General features: G+C 56.2%; 1 protein-coding gene across 4 annotated transcripts in view; it reads right to left on the bottom strand.

The window, feature by feature from the left end:
• The window catches only part of KCNAB2 (potassium voltage-gated channel subfamily A regulatory beta subunit 2), an 89,251-nt gene that overhangs the window by 46,160 nt on the left and 24,279 nt on the right, over positions 1–18,812 (bottom strand). For 2 of the 4 annotated variants that reach the window (XM_036925435.2, XM_036925436.2), the window contains exons 2-3: positions 4,566–4,693; positions 3,509–3,550 (exon numbers count right to left, since the gene is read on the bottom strand). The exons of 1 other annotated variant lie outside the window; for it this stretch is intronic. In XM_036925435.2, coding sequence (XP_036781330.1) covers positions 3,509–3,550; positions 4,566–4,642 — 119 coding nt within the window. In that variant the 5' untranslated portion in view covers positions 4,643–4,693. The remainder of the gene's footprint in view (positions 1–3,508; positions 3,551–4,565; positions 4,694–18,812) is intronic. One more of the 4 variants, XM_036925438.2, reaches the window with a different exon arrangement.

Genomic DNA, 18,812 nt, shown 5'->3' with positions numbered 1-18,812 from the left:
ACCACCACAGTGAAGGGGCTGGGGCCTGGCGAGACCGACCCTCAGCCCACAGGGACAGACACCCCTCCTCCCTCCTATGGGGGCGTGCCCCCAGGTTGGTCTATCCTGTACTGCCAGTACCTAGAAATGGCTGGGAGGTTCTTAAAGTCTGTTGCTTGGATACCACACGACCAATCCCTCCAGGCAAGGGTGGGTGCAGGGACCCTTCCTCACAGCACATGTCCTGACTGGCGTTTGAAAATGCTTTGAGGCTGTACTCTGGGCTGAGGCTGTGCTGAGACCTCTTCCGGAGGGCTGTGCCCCATGGGCACTTTGTGTCACCCGAGGGTCCAGAAAGTCTCAGCATGAGGTTATCTTCCAGCTGAAAAGGTGCGCCAGTGCATGTGCGATTTTGGGTGGGGGCTGAGCTGTTCGCCCCATGACCAACCTTAAAACAGGGAGGCTGCCACTGCACATTGGAGGGGGGTCACTGCCCCAGGCCAGGAGGACAAAGGAAACAGGAGCCCAGGAGAGGCCACAGAACCGGAGTACCCGGCGGCAGGTCATTACTGGGCAGGCCTCGGTGATGGCATTGGGGAGTTCTCAAAGGCCCAAGCGCCCCCAGCCCTCTGGCCTCTATGTCCCGTGTCACCCCTGGCTGGAGGTGGCCCTTCATGCCTGCTGATCAGTCACGGGCGCATGAAAATGGCTCCTGACATTCTGTCCACATGCCCTGCCCACTTACTCCCCTTCCCATGGTATCTACGGCTTAGCCTCCCCGCGTCCAGCCCTCTGCCCACTGCTCGCTCCCTGACACCAGGCTTCCTTCCCACAGCACAGCTCACATGCCGTCCGTGGCTCCCCAGTGCCCACCGAAAGCAGTCCCGGCTCCTTCGCTCGCATCTGAGGCCTTGCCCAGCACCCCCACCTTCCTCTCAGTCCGGCCCTCATCCCTGCGTCCCGTCCCTCGGGGCACACTCCTGTAACCACCACTTCCTGTTCTCTGGACGCCTCTCTGAGCCGTGGCTCAGGCTTCTACTGGAAGGTTCTTGTTGGTCTCTGATGAATCCCGCCCAGGCCTCCAGGTCCAGCTCCAAGCCCGGTGCTGCTTTCTCCGTGAAGCCTCCCTATTCTCAGGGGGCTGTGACCACTCCTTTCTGGGACCCTAGCACTCTTTGGGCTTCTCCAAACTTCAAAACAACATGTTTGCCTTCTGGATACTGTTGGTTGTTTGGGTCCTGGGGTGGATTGCATTTCTTGCTGCCTCTTTACTGCTCTCTGCATCACGTGGCTGTGGCTCCTCCTGTGGGCTGGGGGTACATTTTCTTGCCCTCTGACATTGGGCACGGCTGTGAGACTTGCTTTGGCTAAGAGAATGAGCAGAAGTGATGGGGTGCTGGTTCTGATCGCAGGCCTACAGAGACATTACATGTTTCTGCTTGTCTTATGGCACTTTTGCCGTGAGGAGACAGTGTCCCTGAGTAAGAAGCATGGGAGGATGTAGGACCCAAAGTGTAGCTCGGAGTCAGACCCAGCTGAGTCTGGCCTGGATGGACTGATGCTCATCAACCCACAGACATATAAAACAAGAAACAAATGCTTCTTGCTGTATGGCACTGAGTTTTGGGGTTGTTTGGTAGAAATATTCTGTGTAACAGCTGACAGATGCAGGGTCTTGCCTCCCTTCCAAGTCTCCCGAGGGCAGGTGCACGCCCTGCACACCTGTGTCCTGTCAGCGGGGGATGCCACACCACTGATGGGCTTAAATAATCGTCTGAGAGCCATGTCTGCCTGGGTGGCGAGGATGCCCCACTGGGAGAGGCACCCAGGATGTTAGAGAGGATGTCATCCAAGGTCCAAGAGACACCCTGGTATCCATGTGAAGAGGGCACACTGGAGCCCCAAAGGGCAGGATGGCCAGAGCCTGTGGGCATCAGAACATGCATCTGAGAGGCCAAGAGGGAGGTTTTCAGATCAGAGGGCTCAGTTCTTGTCCTCAGGGCAAGCAAGCCTCCTGGGGATGGGTGCCCACCCAGAGGGTCCCAGAGGGGTGGAGGATAGGTGGGGTCTGTGGGGTTCTGAGGGCCAGCAGGGGGTGTGGAACACCGTTCCACCGTGACTCTGTTAGACCTGACGATCTACTTGGTACCCTGGGTGAGGCCCTGTCAGCTGGCCGGCGTGTGCCGGGCACTTCCCTCCTGCGTGTCTGGCCTCAGGCCTTCCCTCTCGGGATCTCCAAGGTCAAATCCTTCCAGGATGAAGGCCACACGCTCATTCTGATATATTATATAACAAACATTTCATCCAATAAAAGCATTTGCAAGTCCAAGTTCAGACCTAATTCTTTCAGGCAAAGTCTGACCTAGCAAATGCTTTGGCAGAATCCAAGACTCGGTCATCTCTTTAGGGCTCTCTGTGAAGACTGAGACCGCACGGAGGCACTGGAGCAGGGGCATGATCAGCCCGAGGACCCAGGCCCACAGTCATGTTCAGAGGTGGTGAGGTCGTGGCAAGGTCAAAGCCATGTGGATACCCAGTGGCGACCCCAGCAGCCCTGTGCCAGAGAGAACAAGGGCGTGTTGGCAGTAACCCTGTGGCTCTGTGCCCCGTGGGTTGGCACGGTGCCGGGGAGCTGGTTCTGGGCAGAGGACCTCCCAGGCCTGAATGCCAAGACGCACACACACACCAGGGTCCTGCGCCCAAGAGCTGCAGTGAGGCCTCACACAGTCCCAAGCCCGGCGGCGCTGACCTGTAGATTCCATAACCCTGACATTTCCCAACAGGACGGAAGTGTCAAAGTAAATTCCTAGAGTCAGAGGCATTCCAAGAAGTGCATGTCTACGTGGTGCAGCCCCAGTTCACAGGGGAGGAGCAGGCTGCCCAGAGGGAGGAGGGGACTCACCCACCTGGGGGACTTGCGGACCAGTGTGCCTCAGTGGGACCGTGAGCCCCTTTTCGTGCCACAGCCCCCTGGGCAACACGGGTGTGCTGCTTCTCCAACAGGGCAATGCACTAGAGGGAGGTCGGTGAGTCTGCCCGGCCCGGGCCGTGTGGGAATTTCAAGCCCACTCTCCCAGAAGGTGCTGGCCTTTGACAGCCCAGGCCGCTGCAGGCTGCCAATCAGCCCAGACCCAAGGGAGAGGGGAGGGTGGCTGGGAGATGGGAGCTACGTCTGTTTTACTCTGATAACCTAAGAAGCACAAACCCACTGCAACAGGAGAGCCCCTTGGAAGCTGCCCCAGGAGTGAGGCTTTACGTAGATCTGGTGATAGCTGGGCAGGTGTTAGAAGCTTGTTGGCTCAAATCAAAGCAAATTCCGGTAAGTTAGCACGCACAATGACCCTGAGTTCACGTTATTCATTCCATAATGCCTCGCGGGTGGGCGCCACAAGGGAGCCAGCCTGGAGCTTCCTGGGGATCGCATCACGACGTCCTAGAAGTCACCAGCCATCCCGGGTGGGCACTGCCCTCCCGCCCGCTCCCCCTGCCTCCAGCCTGTGGGTTTTAGGGAAAACGGAGCGCTTGTTACCTGTAAAACTGGAGCTGTCTTTTGGGACTCCCATAGCGAGTGCTGCAGACAGCGAAGGAGGAGAGAGAAAAGGAAGAGAGAGAAGAGTCCACAGTTGGCGTTACCCACAGGGAAGTTCCAGCCCGGCTCCAGCGACACCTCGGCCGGCCGCCCCACCCCGCTGCACCAGGCCGGGAACCAAGCGCTCGGCGGCTGCGCCACCTAGTGGCACACGAGGCAGAGGCCGCTCTGTTCGGATGCTGGGGGTCCTTCCGTGCCTGCCTCATTCCCACACGGAGCAGAGACATGGAGACAAGAGGTAAGCCTCTGGGGGACAGTCTGTTTGGGTCTTAATGAAACATGCTTTAGAACAATGGTCGAAAACCCTCAAACCAAGAAGTGCCCGTCACCCCACACGTTGGCAAGTCTGCATGTGACCATGGGGCCTTTTGGGGACCTTGAAGATGGAGGGACATGCCTTGCCTTGCGGGTTCCAGGCACCTGCTCTGGCTCAGGCCCTAACTCTTATCTAGAAAGATCCAATCAGTCCAGCACTGCCAGCCCCCAGGATCCCACAGCGACTGCCATCTGGGTTCTGTGCTCTGCCCACGGAGCCGTAGCTCTCACCCTATGCTTTCCGCATGCCCTCCCTGTGGTTCAACCCGGGCTATTTTCCACAAAGAAAGACCTAGAGCTGGATTTGCAAGTGGCCTCACCTGGGACACTGGGGAAGCTGGGGGGACCACTGGGGCTACGCGAGCCGTGCCAGCCGTGCCGTGTAGGACGGAAACATGGAGGCTGGGAAGGCCCCCCTCATTCTCGGCCTGTTACTCCAGGGGCATGCCTCCATGGAGTCTAATCCTGGCTGCATCCCACCTGGACAATACGGGGCTTTTCCTTCCCACTTGGTAAAGCTTCGGCTCCTTTCTATGGATGAAACGCTTTCCTGTGAGCAGCCCAGAGCCCTGGGGTCCTCCCTGGGTCCTTCCCTCTGGGCCCACGGGAGGAGCCTGGCCTCAGGGACCCCTCCTCAGAGGCACGACTGACCCTGGGGGCCTGGGTGGGGGTGGGGAGTCACCTGTAGATCATGCCGGGGGAGCCCGTCTGCCGCAGGGAAAGCCGAGCTGGGGAGCCCGTGGTCGATTCCGGATACATGGAGCTGGCGTCCCGTGTCCCGACCTGCCCTCTTCCTCACGAGGGGAGATTCTGGAGAAGCAGAGGCGCGGCAAGGGGTTAGATGTCGTCACACGCCCTTTGTGGTCCCCGCTCTGTGGCTGGGAGAGCGAGTCAGTGGGGATGCGTGTGTCCCCCATCAGGCAGGCAGGCCCGTGGGGCTGGGACGGGGCTGAGGGTCTGGCCCAGGGACGCAGTGCAAGGTTTCTACTCCATCTCTCGCTCTCCAGCCCTGTGCTCCCTGGGCGTCCCTCTGCCTCTCCCTGCTTTTTGGAGGCTCTGGACCCACTTTTCTGCTGCCCAAACTATGCAGAATCAGTGGTATCAGGGGGAATCTGTGGGCTGTCTGCCCATTCCAGGAAGTGGCACCACCACCCAGGTCTTCCTGGGGGCTTCACTGTCCCCACCCCTTAACTCCAGTCCACTGCAGCAGCTGGTGCCACAGCTTAGCTTGCAGGAAGGCGGCATGCCAGCTGTCCCCATGACCCCAAGCTCCTGGTGTTATCACACACCCTTTGTGATCCCGCCCCTCGAGAGTGCATGGGACCTAACAACAAAATGAACACAGGTGATGGGATGTCACCTCCGTGATTAGGTGACATAGGCCATGCCTTCTGTCTCGCTAGCAGACCCTCTCCCTTGCTGGCTCTGAAGAAGCAAGCTGCCATGGCGCAGAGGCCTATGTGGCAAGGAAAAGAGGCCCTTAGTCCAACAGTGCACGAAGACGTGACTCCTTCAAACCTATGTGTGCTTGGAAGAGTAACCTTCCCCAGTCGAGCCTTCAAGTGAGACCCCAGACCTGGCCAAACACCTTGATTGCAGGCTCAGAAACAGAGAATCCAGGCAAGCTGTGCCTGAATGACTGACCCACAGAAACTGAGATAATAAAAACTGTTCTAAGCCTCTAAGTTTGCAGTAACATTTTATAGAGCAACAGATAATGAACACTATAGCCATGTACATTCCTTCTGCTGCTGTCGCCCTTGACCTGAGCCACGGGATCAGATTCCCAACTGCCCCACTCTCACTCCCCCAATCCTGTTCATGCTCCACCAGTAGACAGGGCAAGTATTTCAAAAGGAGATTAGGTCATGTCACTTTCTCCCCTCTCCCCATGGCCATGGTCCCAGGCCCTCTTGCTCGGCCCTTAAATGACAGAACCAGCCACCCTGTCCTTTTCAAACAGGCCAAGTGTACACCCTCCACAGGACCTTTGCATGTATAGGTCCTTCTGCCTGAAACACCCTTGCTACAGACCTTCTTATTGTCAGGCCTCTTAGGGATTCTGCCCCTGACTGTCATGCTCAGGGATTCCTGTGCAGAGAGGCTATGAAGGGGACACCAGGGTTGTCCCCAGGTGTGATGTTCTGATTTCCTCTGGAACACAACCTCCACCAGGAGCTGCTGGTCTTGCTCACTGCTATATCCCCTGGCTCAGAATGGGCCTGGCACTTGGCTCCTGAAAGGGTGACCATCCTGTGATCCCAAATTGCTTTGCCCTGTGCCAATGGGCAAAGGGATGGTCTAGGCTCAAAACAGCCCAGCCACCCACACCGGGGTTTTGAAACTGTATTAAGCATGTTCCTGAGCTGAGGGTTGGCCTTGGAGGGCTTTGTTCACCTCACTCTTCCTGTCCTCCTCACTGGGAAGCGGGCTTCCTCTGGACACTCCCCAGTCCTCACACCAGGCACCACATAATACACATCGTTTCCCGCCTATAACTGAGGGTGTCTGAGGGTGTGAGCATGTGTGTAAACACGGTGGAAAAATGGGGAGAGAAAATTCAAGAAGGAGTCACTACCTTGGCAGCCTCCTGGAAATGATGGGGGACCAGTACAGGTCCCCAGAGTTTTCTTCCTAAGGAACCTCATTAGGAATGGAGTGATGAAATGAACTACAAATGCACATAAATCCATACAAGAGATGCAGCAGATTTGTGGACAGCGAATCCAGGGTCTTCTGGCTCATCACACGATTCCTCAGGAATCGGGGTGATGTAATCCTCACAAGCCTCTCCCAGGGCCCCTGGACACTTCTTTCCAGACCTTGGCTGCTCGGCCCTGTCCACCCTGCCTGGTGGGATGGCTCCACGCAGACACTCAGGGCTCCTGCTCACCTCCTTTACTCTGGAGGTCGGTCAGGTTCACTGTCACCAGGTGTACCAGCCCAAATCCCAGCCGTCTGGATCTATGCAAGAAACTCAGAGCCCCATGAGGCTGCTGGACACTGCACTTTTGGGCTACCATGTGCCCAGAGGTGAATGCATCTAGTCTGTGCAGCGACTTTTCTGCAGGAGGTCAGTTACACGGCTCTGGGGAAACCGAATTCCTGCGGCCTTGGGGGACAGCCCTCAAGGGCAGCCTCTCCTTTGCACCGTTAGCTGCTCTTGGAGGCTGCTCTCCCAGATGATCCAAGTCATGAAAGCTAATCATCTCACTGACGTCATCAACCTTAAGTCACAGGATGGCAGGCTCACTGGTGCACAGAATGCCAGTCCAGGCCCTACAGTGTGCGAGTGTTGGTAGCTGCCTGTACAGAGCCCTGGAACAGATATGAAACCACAGCCACAGAAGTGAGGCTGTGCAGAGCTCTGGGCACCACATCCAACTGTACTGGTCCAGTGGCCACCTGGGAAGAGGAGTGGCCACAGGGGAGGGGGCACAGAATGTCGTCGCAGAGGCACGCCCAAGGGGATGGGGACCAGGCAGGCAGGAGCAGGCTGGGATGCATATGCCCTTAACCAGGGGTGCAGCCCACCCACACATCAGTCCTTCCTCTCTGGCTTTCCCAGGGCCCAGCTGCTGAGCGGTGGCACCTCAGCCCCTAGCTTGCGCACTCAGGAGTGATTAAGTCCAGAATCACAGACTCAGTCTGAATATGAGATGGTGTGGGGGCTGAGTCTCCGATTCTATAGATGTGGAGTGGGCCCAAGAATCTGCATTTCTAGTGAGTCCCCAGGTGGTACCATTTTGCTTGTCCAGGGACCACACTGTGAGAGCCACTGGCCCAGGGCCTAGGTCCTGGGCCAGGAGTTGGCAAACTCCAGCTATGGGCCATATCTGGCTCCCTGTTTCTGTAAATTAGGTTTTACTGGAACACCTCCACACCCACTTGTTTACCAATAGTCTGTGGCTGCATTTGTGCTGTGCTGGTGGGTGGAGTACCTGCAGTAGAGATCGGCTTGCAATACTCACTACCTGGCCCCTTACAGAGCAAGTCTGCCAACCCCTGTTCTAGGCCAGCCTGTCCCTCACCCTCCAAGATGATGACTGCCTAGCTCCTCTCTCCTGAATCGCCCAATGCCTCCTCTCCCAAGTCACTCCCAGTTCTTGACTTCGCTGTTTCCTCTGTTCTCAATAAAATAGAAGCAACCAGAAGCCAGCTTCCCCGGACCCACCCACCAACATCAGCACACAGAACTCTGCTGCTACCCTGATGCCCCGGCCACACCCACGTGGGTCCCTGATCACACACCCCACCCACCAAGGGCATCCTGCAGCGACAGCCCAGAGGTGGCACACCAATTCCCCACCCTTTATGGGGCACTGCCATCTGCGTACAGCTCATTATTATTTCTCCTGTCTTAAAAAAGCAAAAGCAGTTTCTTGGCCTCACTTCATTCTCTGCTATTGCCCTATTTCTCTCCTTCCATTCATAGCAGAACTCAACAAAGCTGTCCTTTCTTGTCTGCATTTCTCCTCCATTCTGCCCTCACTGTTCTGAGGAAACTTGCTCTTGCCTTCCTGTTGCTAAGTCCAAGGGCGCCCATCATATGGGCTGCCCCGACCTTCCTCGTGACCCCGCGCTCTCCAGGCCATCTCCTGCCTCTCCGGCTGCTCCTCCTCAGTCTCCCTGGCCACCTCCTGCCCGTCAGTCTGGTCTCCAGCTGTGGTGGCTGCCAGGCTTAGGCCTTGACTCTCTTTTCCATTCACACAAGTTCCTCAGATTCTGCTGGTCCTCTGGCTCTGAACCCTGATACCCTGCGGGCCCACCTGCCCCGTGACCTGCTGGGCCTCATTCCCCACTGTCCCCTTGCTGACTGTGCCCCAGCCATGAACCAGGCACACCCTCCTGAGGGCTTCTGCACCTGCTCTTCCTTCCGCCTGATGTTCTTGGACCTCTGAGATCCTCCTGAGGGCCCCGACTCTGACCTTTGCCTCTTTATACAAAGGTGACCTTCTTGTGGAGTGAAGGGCCCCCACCCATAAGATGGCGAACCCCCTGCTTCTCTTCCGGGTCCTCGGTTCCCGCCGGCGCCACCTGAAGCCCAATCACCCCTCGCCCCCCTAATCCCAGCACCTGGCCAATAGCCACCAGCCCCGTAGAAGTGACACCTCAATCACCCCATGCCCCTTCCTATATAACCCAGCACCTTTCCCTAATAAAGCGGAATTCTACGGTGAATTGCTGCTGTGTGTCGCTCCTTTCCTTTCATTGGTGCCGAAACCCGGGAGACGGGACACCCCAACTGGGCCCCGTCTTCCCCCGACACCAGCGGCAGCTTGCCCTCGTCCTCTTTTTCCGGCGCTGGCTCCTCACACTCACCACTGCTCTCTGGCCTTTGGGTAAGTTTTCCCCCGGAGCGGGCCGCTCTTCCCCGAGCTATCGCAGCGCCATTGACCGTGATCGTCCAGCAAGGCCCTGACGCTCGGGGACGAGGAGAGAACTCTCCCCGCCTCAGGCCTTCACGGCTGCGGCGGACCCCCAGGCCCCCCTCCAACAGCCATACACGGGGTGACTCCTTTGCGGATGAGAACGCTCCCTTCCCCCTTCCTCCTTCCGTTCTGCCTGCTGAAAACTCCTAGTACTAGGCTCCTCGGACTCCGGCATCTGCCTTCTTAGAGAAGTCGGGGTGACGACCCACACTTCCTAAGAAACCGACTTGTACACGAGTTTCCGCAGACCCCCAAGGATCACCGGGGACGCCCTCTGTCTCCGTGCCGTCTGCTCCCAGTCCGAGGGTCTCCGTTCGTCTTCCCCTGTTTGTCCCCTTCTCTGTCCTTTAGCCATGGGAGCCTCCTCATCCCTCCCTGGAAGCTCACCTCTTGAATGCCTGCTCAAGCATCTAGCCACCCTCTCCCTGACGCCTGATATAAAACCAAAACTTCTCCGTAAACACTGCTCCCAAGATTGGCCGACATGCCCCCTAGACAATAACAACCAATGGCCCGCAGGGGGAGCTCTTGATCCTGACGTCACTCGCGATCCTTTAACTACTGCCAGCGCCTGAAAAGATGGAAGGAGATTCCCTATACCGAGGCTTTCCGCCTCCTCCTCCCCCCGCCTCCCCCCAAGTTCTCCCGGCCTGCAAGCCGTCTCCCCCGCAGAAGCCTCCCGCCCACCCCCTCCCCCTCCTCCTACAACAGCCCCTCCTCCTTCCTCCACCACCATCCCCTCCCCCACCTCACCCCCCTGCAGATCAAGCCTGAGCCTTTCAGCCCCCCTCTAACTAAGTCCCAGGAGCCTCCTCCGTCTTCGCCCCCATCGCCTGTTTCTCCCCCACAGACTGAGCCAGAACCCTCCAGTCCCCCACCGCCGTGGGTCTCCGCTCTCGAGATACCTTCGCCTGCTGCTTAATAGCAGGTCTGAAAAAGGCAGCTCGTAAAGTAGTCAGTTTTCAAAAGCTCCCTCCGAGTTCTTAGACAGACTCACCCAAGCCCTATTACAGTTACCAGCCTGGACCCAGAAACGCCTGACGGGAGACACGTCCTTATGACATACTTCCTGGCTCAAAGCTACCCCGACATTAAAGCTAAACTCAAGAAGTTAGAACAGGGCCCCGCTACCCCACAGACTGAGATCCTAACAGTGGCCTTTAAAGTCTTCCATAACCAGGAGGAGGAGAAAGAACGCCGTAAACAAAAGGCTGATCAGGCCAATTTCCAAATGTTGGCCCAGCTGATAAAACCACAACCTGGGCGCCCCTCTACAGACAAGCCCCGCCCGGAGCTTGTTTCAAGTGCAGAAAAGAGCGACATTGGTCAAGGGCGTGCCCCTCCCCCAGATCTCCTACCACCCCATGCCCCAGATGCCACAAAAAGGGCCACTTGGGGTCTGATTGCCCAACCACCCGAAGGGGAGGCTGGACGAACAACCCCCATCCTAAGCCCACCGTAGTGGGGCTGGAAGAAGATTGATGGGGCCCGGGGGCTTCTCGCCCGACCATTTCCGTCACCAAACAGGAGCCCAGGGTTACCTTAATAGTAGACAGTCGCCCCATCTCCTTCCTCCTAGATACAGGAGCCACCTTCTCAGTGTTGTGGGAATACCAGGGCCCTACCACGCCTGCCATTACTCCTATAGTCGGGGTAGGAGGTAAACAGATTTTCCCATTAAACCCCCCCCTTTTATGCACAATCCAGGACAATCCCATACCTTTCTCCCACTCCTTCCTGGTTATGCCCCAGTGTCCCATCCCCTTACTAGGACGGGACATCCTTTCTCTCCTCCATGTTTCCATAACTATATCCACTCCCACAGCCCCCAGTACCCCCTTTCTCATGGCCCTCATAGCCGACGACCCCCCTCTACCCAATGAAAGCTCCAGTTTCGCCCTCATACACCCTGTAAATCCCAAAGTTTGGGACATTACAAGCCCCTCCATGGCTCTATGTCCTCCTGCCTCTATCAAATTACGTGACCCCTCTCAGTATATCTGTCGGGCCCAATACCCCCTAACCACTTCAGCCCTCATAGGCCTCCAACCCATCATTCAAGATCTTTTAAACAAAAATTACCTCAGACCCACTCACTCCCCGTTTAATACCCCCATATTAGCTGTTAAAAAACCAACGGATCTTTCCGCCTCGTCCAAGACCTTCGCCTCATCAACATGGCCATCGTCCCTATCCATCCCTTAGTCCCAAATCCATACACCCTTTTATCGCAGATCCCTGCCTCAGCCTCCCACTTCTCAGTCCTAGATCTCAAGGATGCATTTTTTTTCTATCCCTCTGGACCCCTCCTCCCAAGATTTTTTCGCCTTCACCTGGACGGACCCATACACAAGACATTCTGAACAACTCACTTGGACAGTTTTGCCACAAGGCTTCTGAGACAGTCCCCATATTTTTGGACAGGTCCTAGCTCAGGACCTCAAACAGTTTCATCATGATCACTCCGAGTCCACCTTATTACAATATGTGGACGATCTTCTACTCTGCAGTCCCTCGTGGGAACAGTCTCAACTTGACACTGCGTCCCTACTTAACCTTCTAGCTTCCAGAGGTTACTGGGTATCCCCTATCAAAGCTCAAATCTCTTCCCCATCTGTCACTTACCTCGGATTTCTTCTATCTCAACAAAGAAAGCCCATTACCTTAGACAGAAAACGGCTCCTCTCTGACCTGCCCATTCCCAAAACCAAGAGAAATCCTTTCCTTTCTAGGCCTGGCTGGGTATTTTAGAGCGTGGATCCCTAACTTCTCCCTGTTGGCAAGACCCCTATACGACCTCAGCAAGGGCCCCCCCTGGAAAACCATTATCCTCCTCACCCCGACACTCCTTCATTAAGCTCCATCAAGCCCTTGAGGAAGCCCCAGCTCTCCATCTTCCTGATTTGTCGAAGCCCTTCTCATTATACATTCATGAGAGGTCCAGTCAAGCTCTAGGAGTCCTAGGCCAACATTATGGCCCATCCTTTGCCCCAGTGGCTTATCTTTCCAAGCAATTAGACCCCACAGTTCGGGGATGGGCCCCCTGACTACGGGCATTAGCCGCTGGACAGCTCTTGCAGAAGGAAGCTCATAAACTGACATTCGGGGCGCCCCTTACCATTCTGTCCCCACATCACCTAAAGGATCTCTTAACCTACAAAAGTTTACAGACTCTCCCTCCCTCCAGACTCCTGACCTTACTGTCCTCTTTCCTCCAAAATCCCATTCACCCCCTTTGCCATCCATACCTGAATCATGACTTTTTCCTCCTTTACTGCTCCCTCGCTCTCTCTCGCTTTTTTTCCTCATTCCTGGTGTCTTCCCCACCACCCCAGCCTCCTTTGTATGGCGATTCAAAGTCAGACAGACTTACACACAGCATCAAACAAAAATTACTGCCCTCATTGCCACATCAGACTGCCCTCTGAAAGGCTGCTCCGAGCCTTCATACCTCCACTTTCCTCCCTCCACCGAAGTGTTCACTAGCAGCTGCCTTTATTCTCCTACCTCTGCTTCCTCTATGACCAAAGACAAGCCTGTTGCAGGCGATGGCCAGACACCTTCGGGGATTGCGCCATTCACTACATGGGTAACTCCCGGTACCCACAGAATTACTCCTCCAACCCATTCTCTTCAATACTAACAAACCCCTTCCTCACCTGGCTGTGGCCCATTGCAGGCCCTATAATAATCATTCTTCTCGCCTGTCTCTTACCTTGTATAGTAAAGTTTATCAAATCCCAAGTTGGTAAAATCTCTAATCAAACTTTCAACCAGCTTTTACTCAGGAACTACCAGCTTTTAGCCACAGAAGATCCCTCACCCTCACGTGACCTCCTCACCACGCGCTGAGATGGACCCCTCTCTCCGCTGGAAACTGTTCCTGGAAACAATGGCCGCAGATGCCTGGCTTCTGGCACCCGTATCCTCTTGGCACCATTGGAATCAATAAGTCCTCGACCTATGTTTACAGGGAACCTTCACTGATTTCCAACCTGAGGAAGTCCACATCTACTCGTCCTTACTGTGGGGAGTCCTATCAACCCTTTCCTCCCAGTCCTCAAGCCCTCACTCCCTTCTCCGCCCCCGTTCAGCAGGAAGCAGTCAGAGAGAAAGCAACGTCCACAACCCCATAGAGGAGAAAGGGGGGAATGAAGGGCCCCCACCCATAAGATGGTGAACCTCCTGCTTCTCTTCCGGGTCCTCGGTTCCCGCCGGGCCACCTGAAGCCCAATCACCCCTCGCCCCCCTAATCCCAGCACCTAGCCAATAGCCACCAGCCCCGTAGAAGTAACACCACAATCACCCCATGCCCCTTCCTATATAACCCAGCACCTTTCCCTAATAAAGCGGAATTCTCCGGTGAATTGCTGCTGTGTGTTGCTCCTTTCCTTTCATGGAGACTCCTCCAGACACCTCATATGTTAAACTGCAAACCCCACCTCGGCACCTCCCCTGGTCCCTTCCTTGTGTCATTGTTCTCCCGAGCAGTTGCTACCTAACATATCTTATGCTTCACTTACTGTCTCTATGATCTGACACCTCCCCCAGGACGCCAGCTCCAGGGGCTTGTCTGCTGTGCCTGCATGTAGGAAACACTCAGATATTTGTTGAATAAATGAATGAATGAATGAACAACCCTGTGACTCAGCCTGCTGAAGGCCCATCCAGGGAAGTGGCTCTGTGTCACTGCATGTAGAACGCGCAGGTGACAGGAGGGCTGGGGACGCTGCCTGCTTGTGGGTGGGCTGTCTTTTCCGGGGTGGTGCTCAGGGCAGCTCCAGGCCAGGGAAACCGGCCCCACTGAGGCAGGCGTCCCTGGGGAGGCTACCTGCCCCTCCCCTCCCCCTACCTTGCATGGGCTCCGGAAGGCCAGGCTCCCTCCCAGCCAGCAGCCAGCTCCTCCGCCCACAGCTACAGCTGGCCACTGGCCACGCACTGCTGCCCACCTTACGAGGAACCGCAGGGCTCATCCCTCTGGGGGGTCTGGCACCTTGGCTACCTCAGGGGAGCAGGTGCTGGCGAGGTTTCCCACGCGCCCGCTGAGCACTCGGCCCAGGGCCCACCTCCTCGCGCTGCTGCTGCCACCGCCCAATCAGGAGCGACTGCACCCGCCCAGTGGCCAATCCCGGAGCAGCCGACGTCCCAGCGGGATGGTGCCAGTTAAAGGCCCCGCGAGGGAGGCGGACAGCCGTGGGGCTGCAGGAGGACTGGGAGGAAGGCTTGGGCAGCTACCCGAGATCACACCTCGAGTTCACACCTGGAGGTCACACCAGGCGCAGGAGGAAAGCTGACTCGGTTCCTGCTGTGGGTCCGCAGCCCGGGGCCCTGGACTCCTGCACGGCGGTTGATCTGTGTGTGACCTTGGGCGAGCCACCCGATTTATGCGTGGAGCGCCGGACGCTCACTGAGGCCACCAAAACCTCCTCGTGGGCGCAAACAGAAGCAAGCCCCGGAGATGCTCGGAGTCCGGGGAGTGGGTGGGGGTTGCAGGCTGGGCGCGCCCTGCTCCCCCTTCACAGGGTGTGCCCACGATTTCTAAAACTTCCAACATTAGAAACGTAAAAATTCAGAACAGCAACGAACACCCCTGTACACATCGCCCTGTTCACCAACTGCAGTCTGCCTCCTTTGCATACCCGCCCCTCCCTCCTCCATCACTGGCGCACACCCGCTCACATGCACTATTTTCTGAACCATTGGAGAGTAAGCTCCTGGGCTTCAAGCCTAGATACTTCAGCACACATCCCGGGAGGGCAACTTCATCCCACATACCACCCCACGGTCATATACCAACCGATACACAAGACTACGTTCAAATTTTCCCAGTTATTCCAAAAACACATTTTATAGCTTTAAAAACCACCCGGCATCCACTTACGGTTCACACTGGCATTGGCTTGTCCCTGTCTCTCCTGACTGAGCACCCTTGTAACCCTGACCACTTTTTTGTTTTTCATGACAGTTTTTGAGAAGCTCAGGCCATTTGTCTTGCAGATGGTCCCACTGTTTGGGTTTGTGTCATCATTAGACTTGGCTGAGCCACTTCGTCAGGGCGCATGTCCAGCCAGGAGACACACATGCCAGTCCACCTTGGGTGATGCCAGGCCCAGGCACCTGGTTAGGGTGCCTTCTGCCTTGGCATGATGTGTTTTCTGCTTCATAATTAACCAGTGATTTCGGGGAGGGTGCGCTGAGGCTGTGTGAACAGCCAGGTTCCCTGCAACCTCTCCTTGTGAGTGTTTTCTCAACTTCAGTTTTTCCAGAAAGGCCAACATGTTTCCAGTTAGGGCTCTCTGTGCAGAGAGGGTGAGGGGTAGGAGGCCCAATTGAAACAGATAGAAAACAGATTCTTGGCGGTCTCAGCCTGTGGACAGAAGAGCAGCCCAGCAGCCCTGCAAGGCCTCGCCGTGAGGATGCAGTGGTGGGGTGAAGGCCCGTGGGACCCCTCTGTGTAACTCTCGGACCTGGGACTGGCTCTGAGACGTGCAGTTGGCAGTCCTCTGGAAAAGTGGGCCCATGACATGATTGGAAACATGGACAGGCATGTTTGTGTGCACACAGAGGGAAAGCCCCAGATTAAACCAGAGGAACTGTGTAAAAAAATCCTGGCTCACAGTGGACCAAAGGGAGGCACCCTCGACGAGGCGAGCAAGCCCTCTCTCTGAGGCTGTTTCCTCATTTGCAAAATGAGAGCCTGGCCTGCATGACCCTCAATCTCTCTGTTGGAGCTAAGGATGAATGACCGTATTATTCTGGAAGCAAATGTCCCTGGGGGATTCTGACTTGGAGGTGAGAGGGGCGCTCTCTCCCTCCCTCTCCCCACCCCCGGGGACCATCCCTTCAGCCTGGGCATTAAAGATGAAGTCTGTAGCCTTCCGGGCTTCACCAGAGCTACTTGCAAGAACTCAGTGCATCTGGGAGACAGAATAAAGTGAAAACACAGCTTAAAACAATAAACACGGAGGAAGGTCAGACCCAAGCCTGTGAATCCAGGATGGACCCACAAATAACAGGAGACATTTTCAGACTGGGCCTGGGCAGGGACAGTTCGGGTACCCAGATGCTCTTGTTGACTGAGCTGGCATCTGACTGGCACAAAAGGAGTTATAGGAGATGGAGTCATCAGCTCCCACTCCCTCACTTCTCCTGGTGTCCGTGTCCTTTGCTGTGTGACTTTGCTATCTCCCCCTCACACACACACACACACACACATGCCTTGGCCAGTGGGGTGTGAACAGAATGTCCATGAGCAGGCTACAGCCTCAGCCACAGGAGCCTTCTCTGGAGCGTCTGCCACTGCCATGGATGAATGTGCCCCAGACCACCCACTGGTCCAAGGGGGACAGGCTTCAGGGGCAGGAACCACCCAGCCTAGACTGGGCACCGCCAGGCTCCCTGGGGCGTGGAGCCAGCACACGCAGGAATGTGTGATACACGGAGGCTTACTGTGGCCTGCACCAGGGCTCTTCAAAGCAGGTGACCGGACTTCCACTTCAGCACTCCTGGGAGCACTCCGTGCTGGCTTTCATCTTCAGGGTCACCCTCATTGCATTAAATCATAACTGTGGTGAAGGTGGGAGCTATTTCCAGTTACTAGAGAAGAAGGCCACGTGCGTCTCCCTGCTGTAGACTCGGGAGCACAAAACCTGGGTGGTGAGAACCTTCGTTTAGCGGGATTTCTTGATGCAAAGTTAGCACGTTGGCCACTGGGGAGGGTAACTGCTCCTAACTCGAAATCTCGCCAGAGCCTGTCTGCACGCTTCCATCTTCTTGGGCTGGGGTGATGACACAATTCCACCCTCTTTGGGTGCCCCAAGGAGACCATTCCAGGTGTCAGGGAGGAAGGCGAGGCTGCTGTTCAGAGCCGGCTCCTGGACTGAGTTCTAGCTCTGACGTCATTGGTGTATGACCTTGGGCAAATCTCTCAATCTCCCCAGCTGTCAGTTTCCTCATCTGAGAAATGAGAAAACAGGAGCATCTTATGTGCTAACGGGTGGGTGCACAGTGAGGGCCACTGGGGGCCTGGAGGGCCTCTTGGGAGGCCACTGGTCACAGCTCCTTCCAGAATGTTTGCACCAGGTGCAGAAGGCAAATGAAGCTGCTCTTGAGCAGATACATCCCCGAGGTGGCTACTCCGAGGCAGGGGTGTCACCTCCAGAAAATCACTTTTTAGGGTCCTCAGACTTGCTGCATGATCTGTTTCCCCCTTGTTGCCTCTGTCCTTTGTTCTCAGACGTCTGCTCATCTTTTCCTGCAGGTGTGACTCAGTGTCATGGGATCTGGCTTCCTAGACCCTCGGCAGCTGCATCCCAATTCTGGACCATCCTGGCAGTGCAGTTTCCAGAAGGTTCCCTACCCACCTGAGGTCTTAAGAATCACAACATTGCATGAGTTACCTATTGCCATGTGACAAGGGTTAGCAGCATAAAACAACATTTCTCCTGTGGTTTGGAGGGGCAGGAACTGCGGACCAACTTGGCTGGGCGGTTCTGGCTCAGGATGCTGGAGGGGGCTGCCGTCTCATCTGAAGGCTGGACTGAGGCTAAGGGCTCTCTGCTTAGATGCGTCACGCACGTGGCTGGAGGCTGGGTACTCCCACTGGATCTCCTGCGCCAAGGCAGCTCACCTCGCCCAGAGCAAGGGATCAAGAGAGAAAAGCTGCAATGGCTTGTATGACTGAGGCTGGGAAATTTTGTTCTTTTTGTTGCAAAGACCAACCCTGATATGAGGCTGGGTGTGAGGACCAGGAGACAGGGCTGCGGAAGCCATCTTGGAGGTGACTACCGTGACACCATGCTGGACTATTCCCCACGTTTACTGCATCCCCATCTCCTCTGAACGCCAGGACACTGGCTCCACCAGGGCAGGGAGCTTCATCGTATCTTTGGTTCACTGATGTACCCCAGTGCCCCAAGGGCCAGCCACAGGGTGGATGTGCAGCGAATGCTGACTAGGGGAGGCAGGGAGGAGAGGCGCCTGCTGCCTGGGTGTGACGGACATCCAGGTGATCCTCCTGGAGGCCAAGGCTTGGGACTGGGCCTCCAGCTTGGGCTTCCTGAACTGACAGTACTTTGCATGCTGTTTCTTGAGCCCTGGAAGTCCTTCCTGCTGAAGCTCTGAGGTCCTGCTATGACTACTACAGGGCACAAAACCACCACCTTTTATGGGGCCAAAGCCTGCAGGAGCCACGGCAGAGGCTGTGTGCCACGTAAGAGACAGGAAGAGGTGTACGTACTTGAAACCACATGCGTCCGGAAGGTTGCATAACACCCCCTTCCTCTCTCTCCCAGAAGCCAGATGCCCCAAGCTAGGAGCCCACTCCTCTCCTATGAGCAAGGTTGGTGGTGAGGAGTGAGTGCTGCTGACGAAGGTGGTTACTGTATCTGAGTGCACGCAAGTATCAGTTCTGCCTGTGGGGTCAATTCGGGGAGCAAGCAGGGAGGCCCAAGCCTGCCAGGATGCCCCAGGCCTGCAGAGGGGTCTGGCATCAACAA

Source organism: Manis pentadactyla, chromosome 4 (assembly GCF_030020395.1).
Source record: "Manis pentadactyla isolate mManPen7 chromosome 4, mManPen7.hap1, whole genome shotgun sequence".
In the NCBI taxonomy this organism is placed as follows: Eukaryota; Metazoa; Chordata; class Mammalia; order Pholidota; family Manidae; genus Manis; species Manis pentadactyla.
The sequence above is the reverse complement of the archived record's forward strand: the minus strand, read 5'-3'. Positions and strand labels throughout refer to the sequence as shown.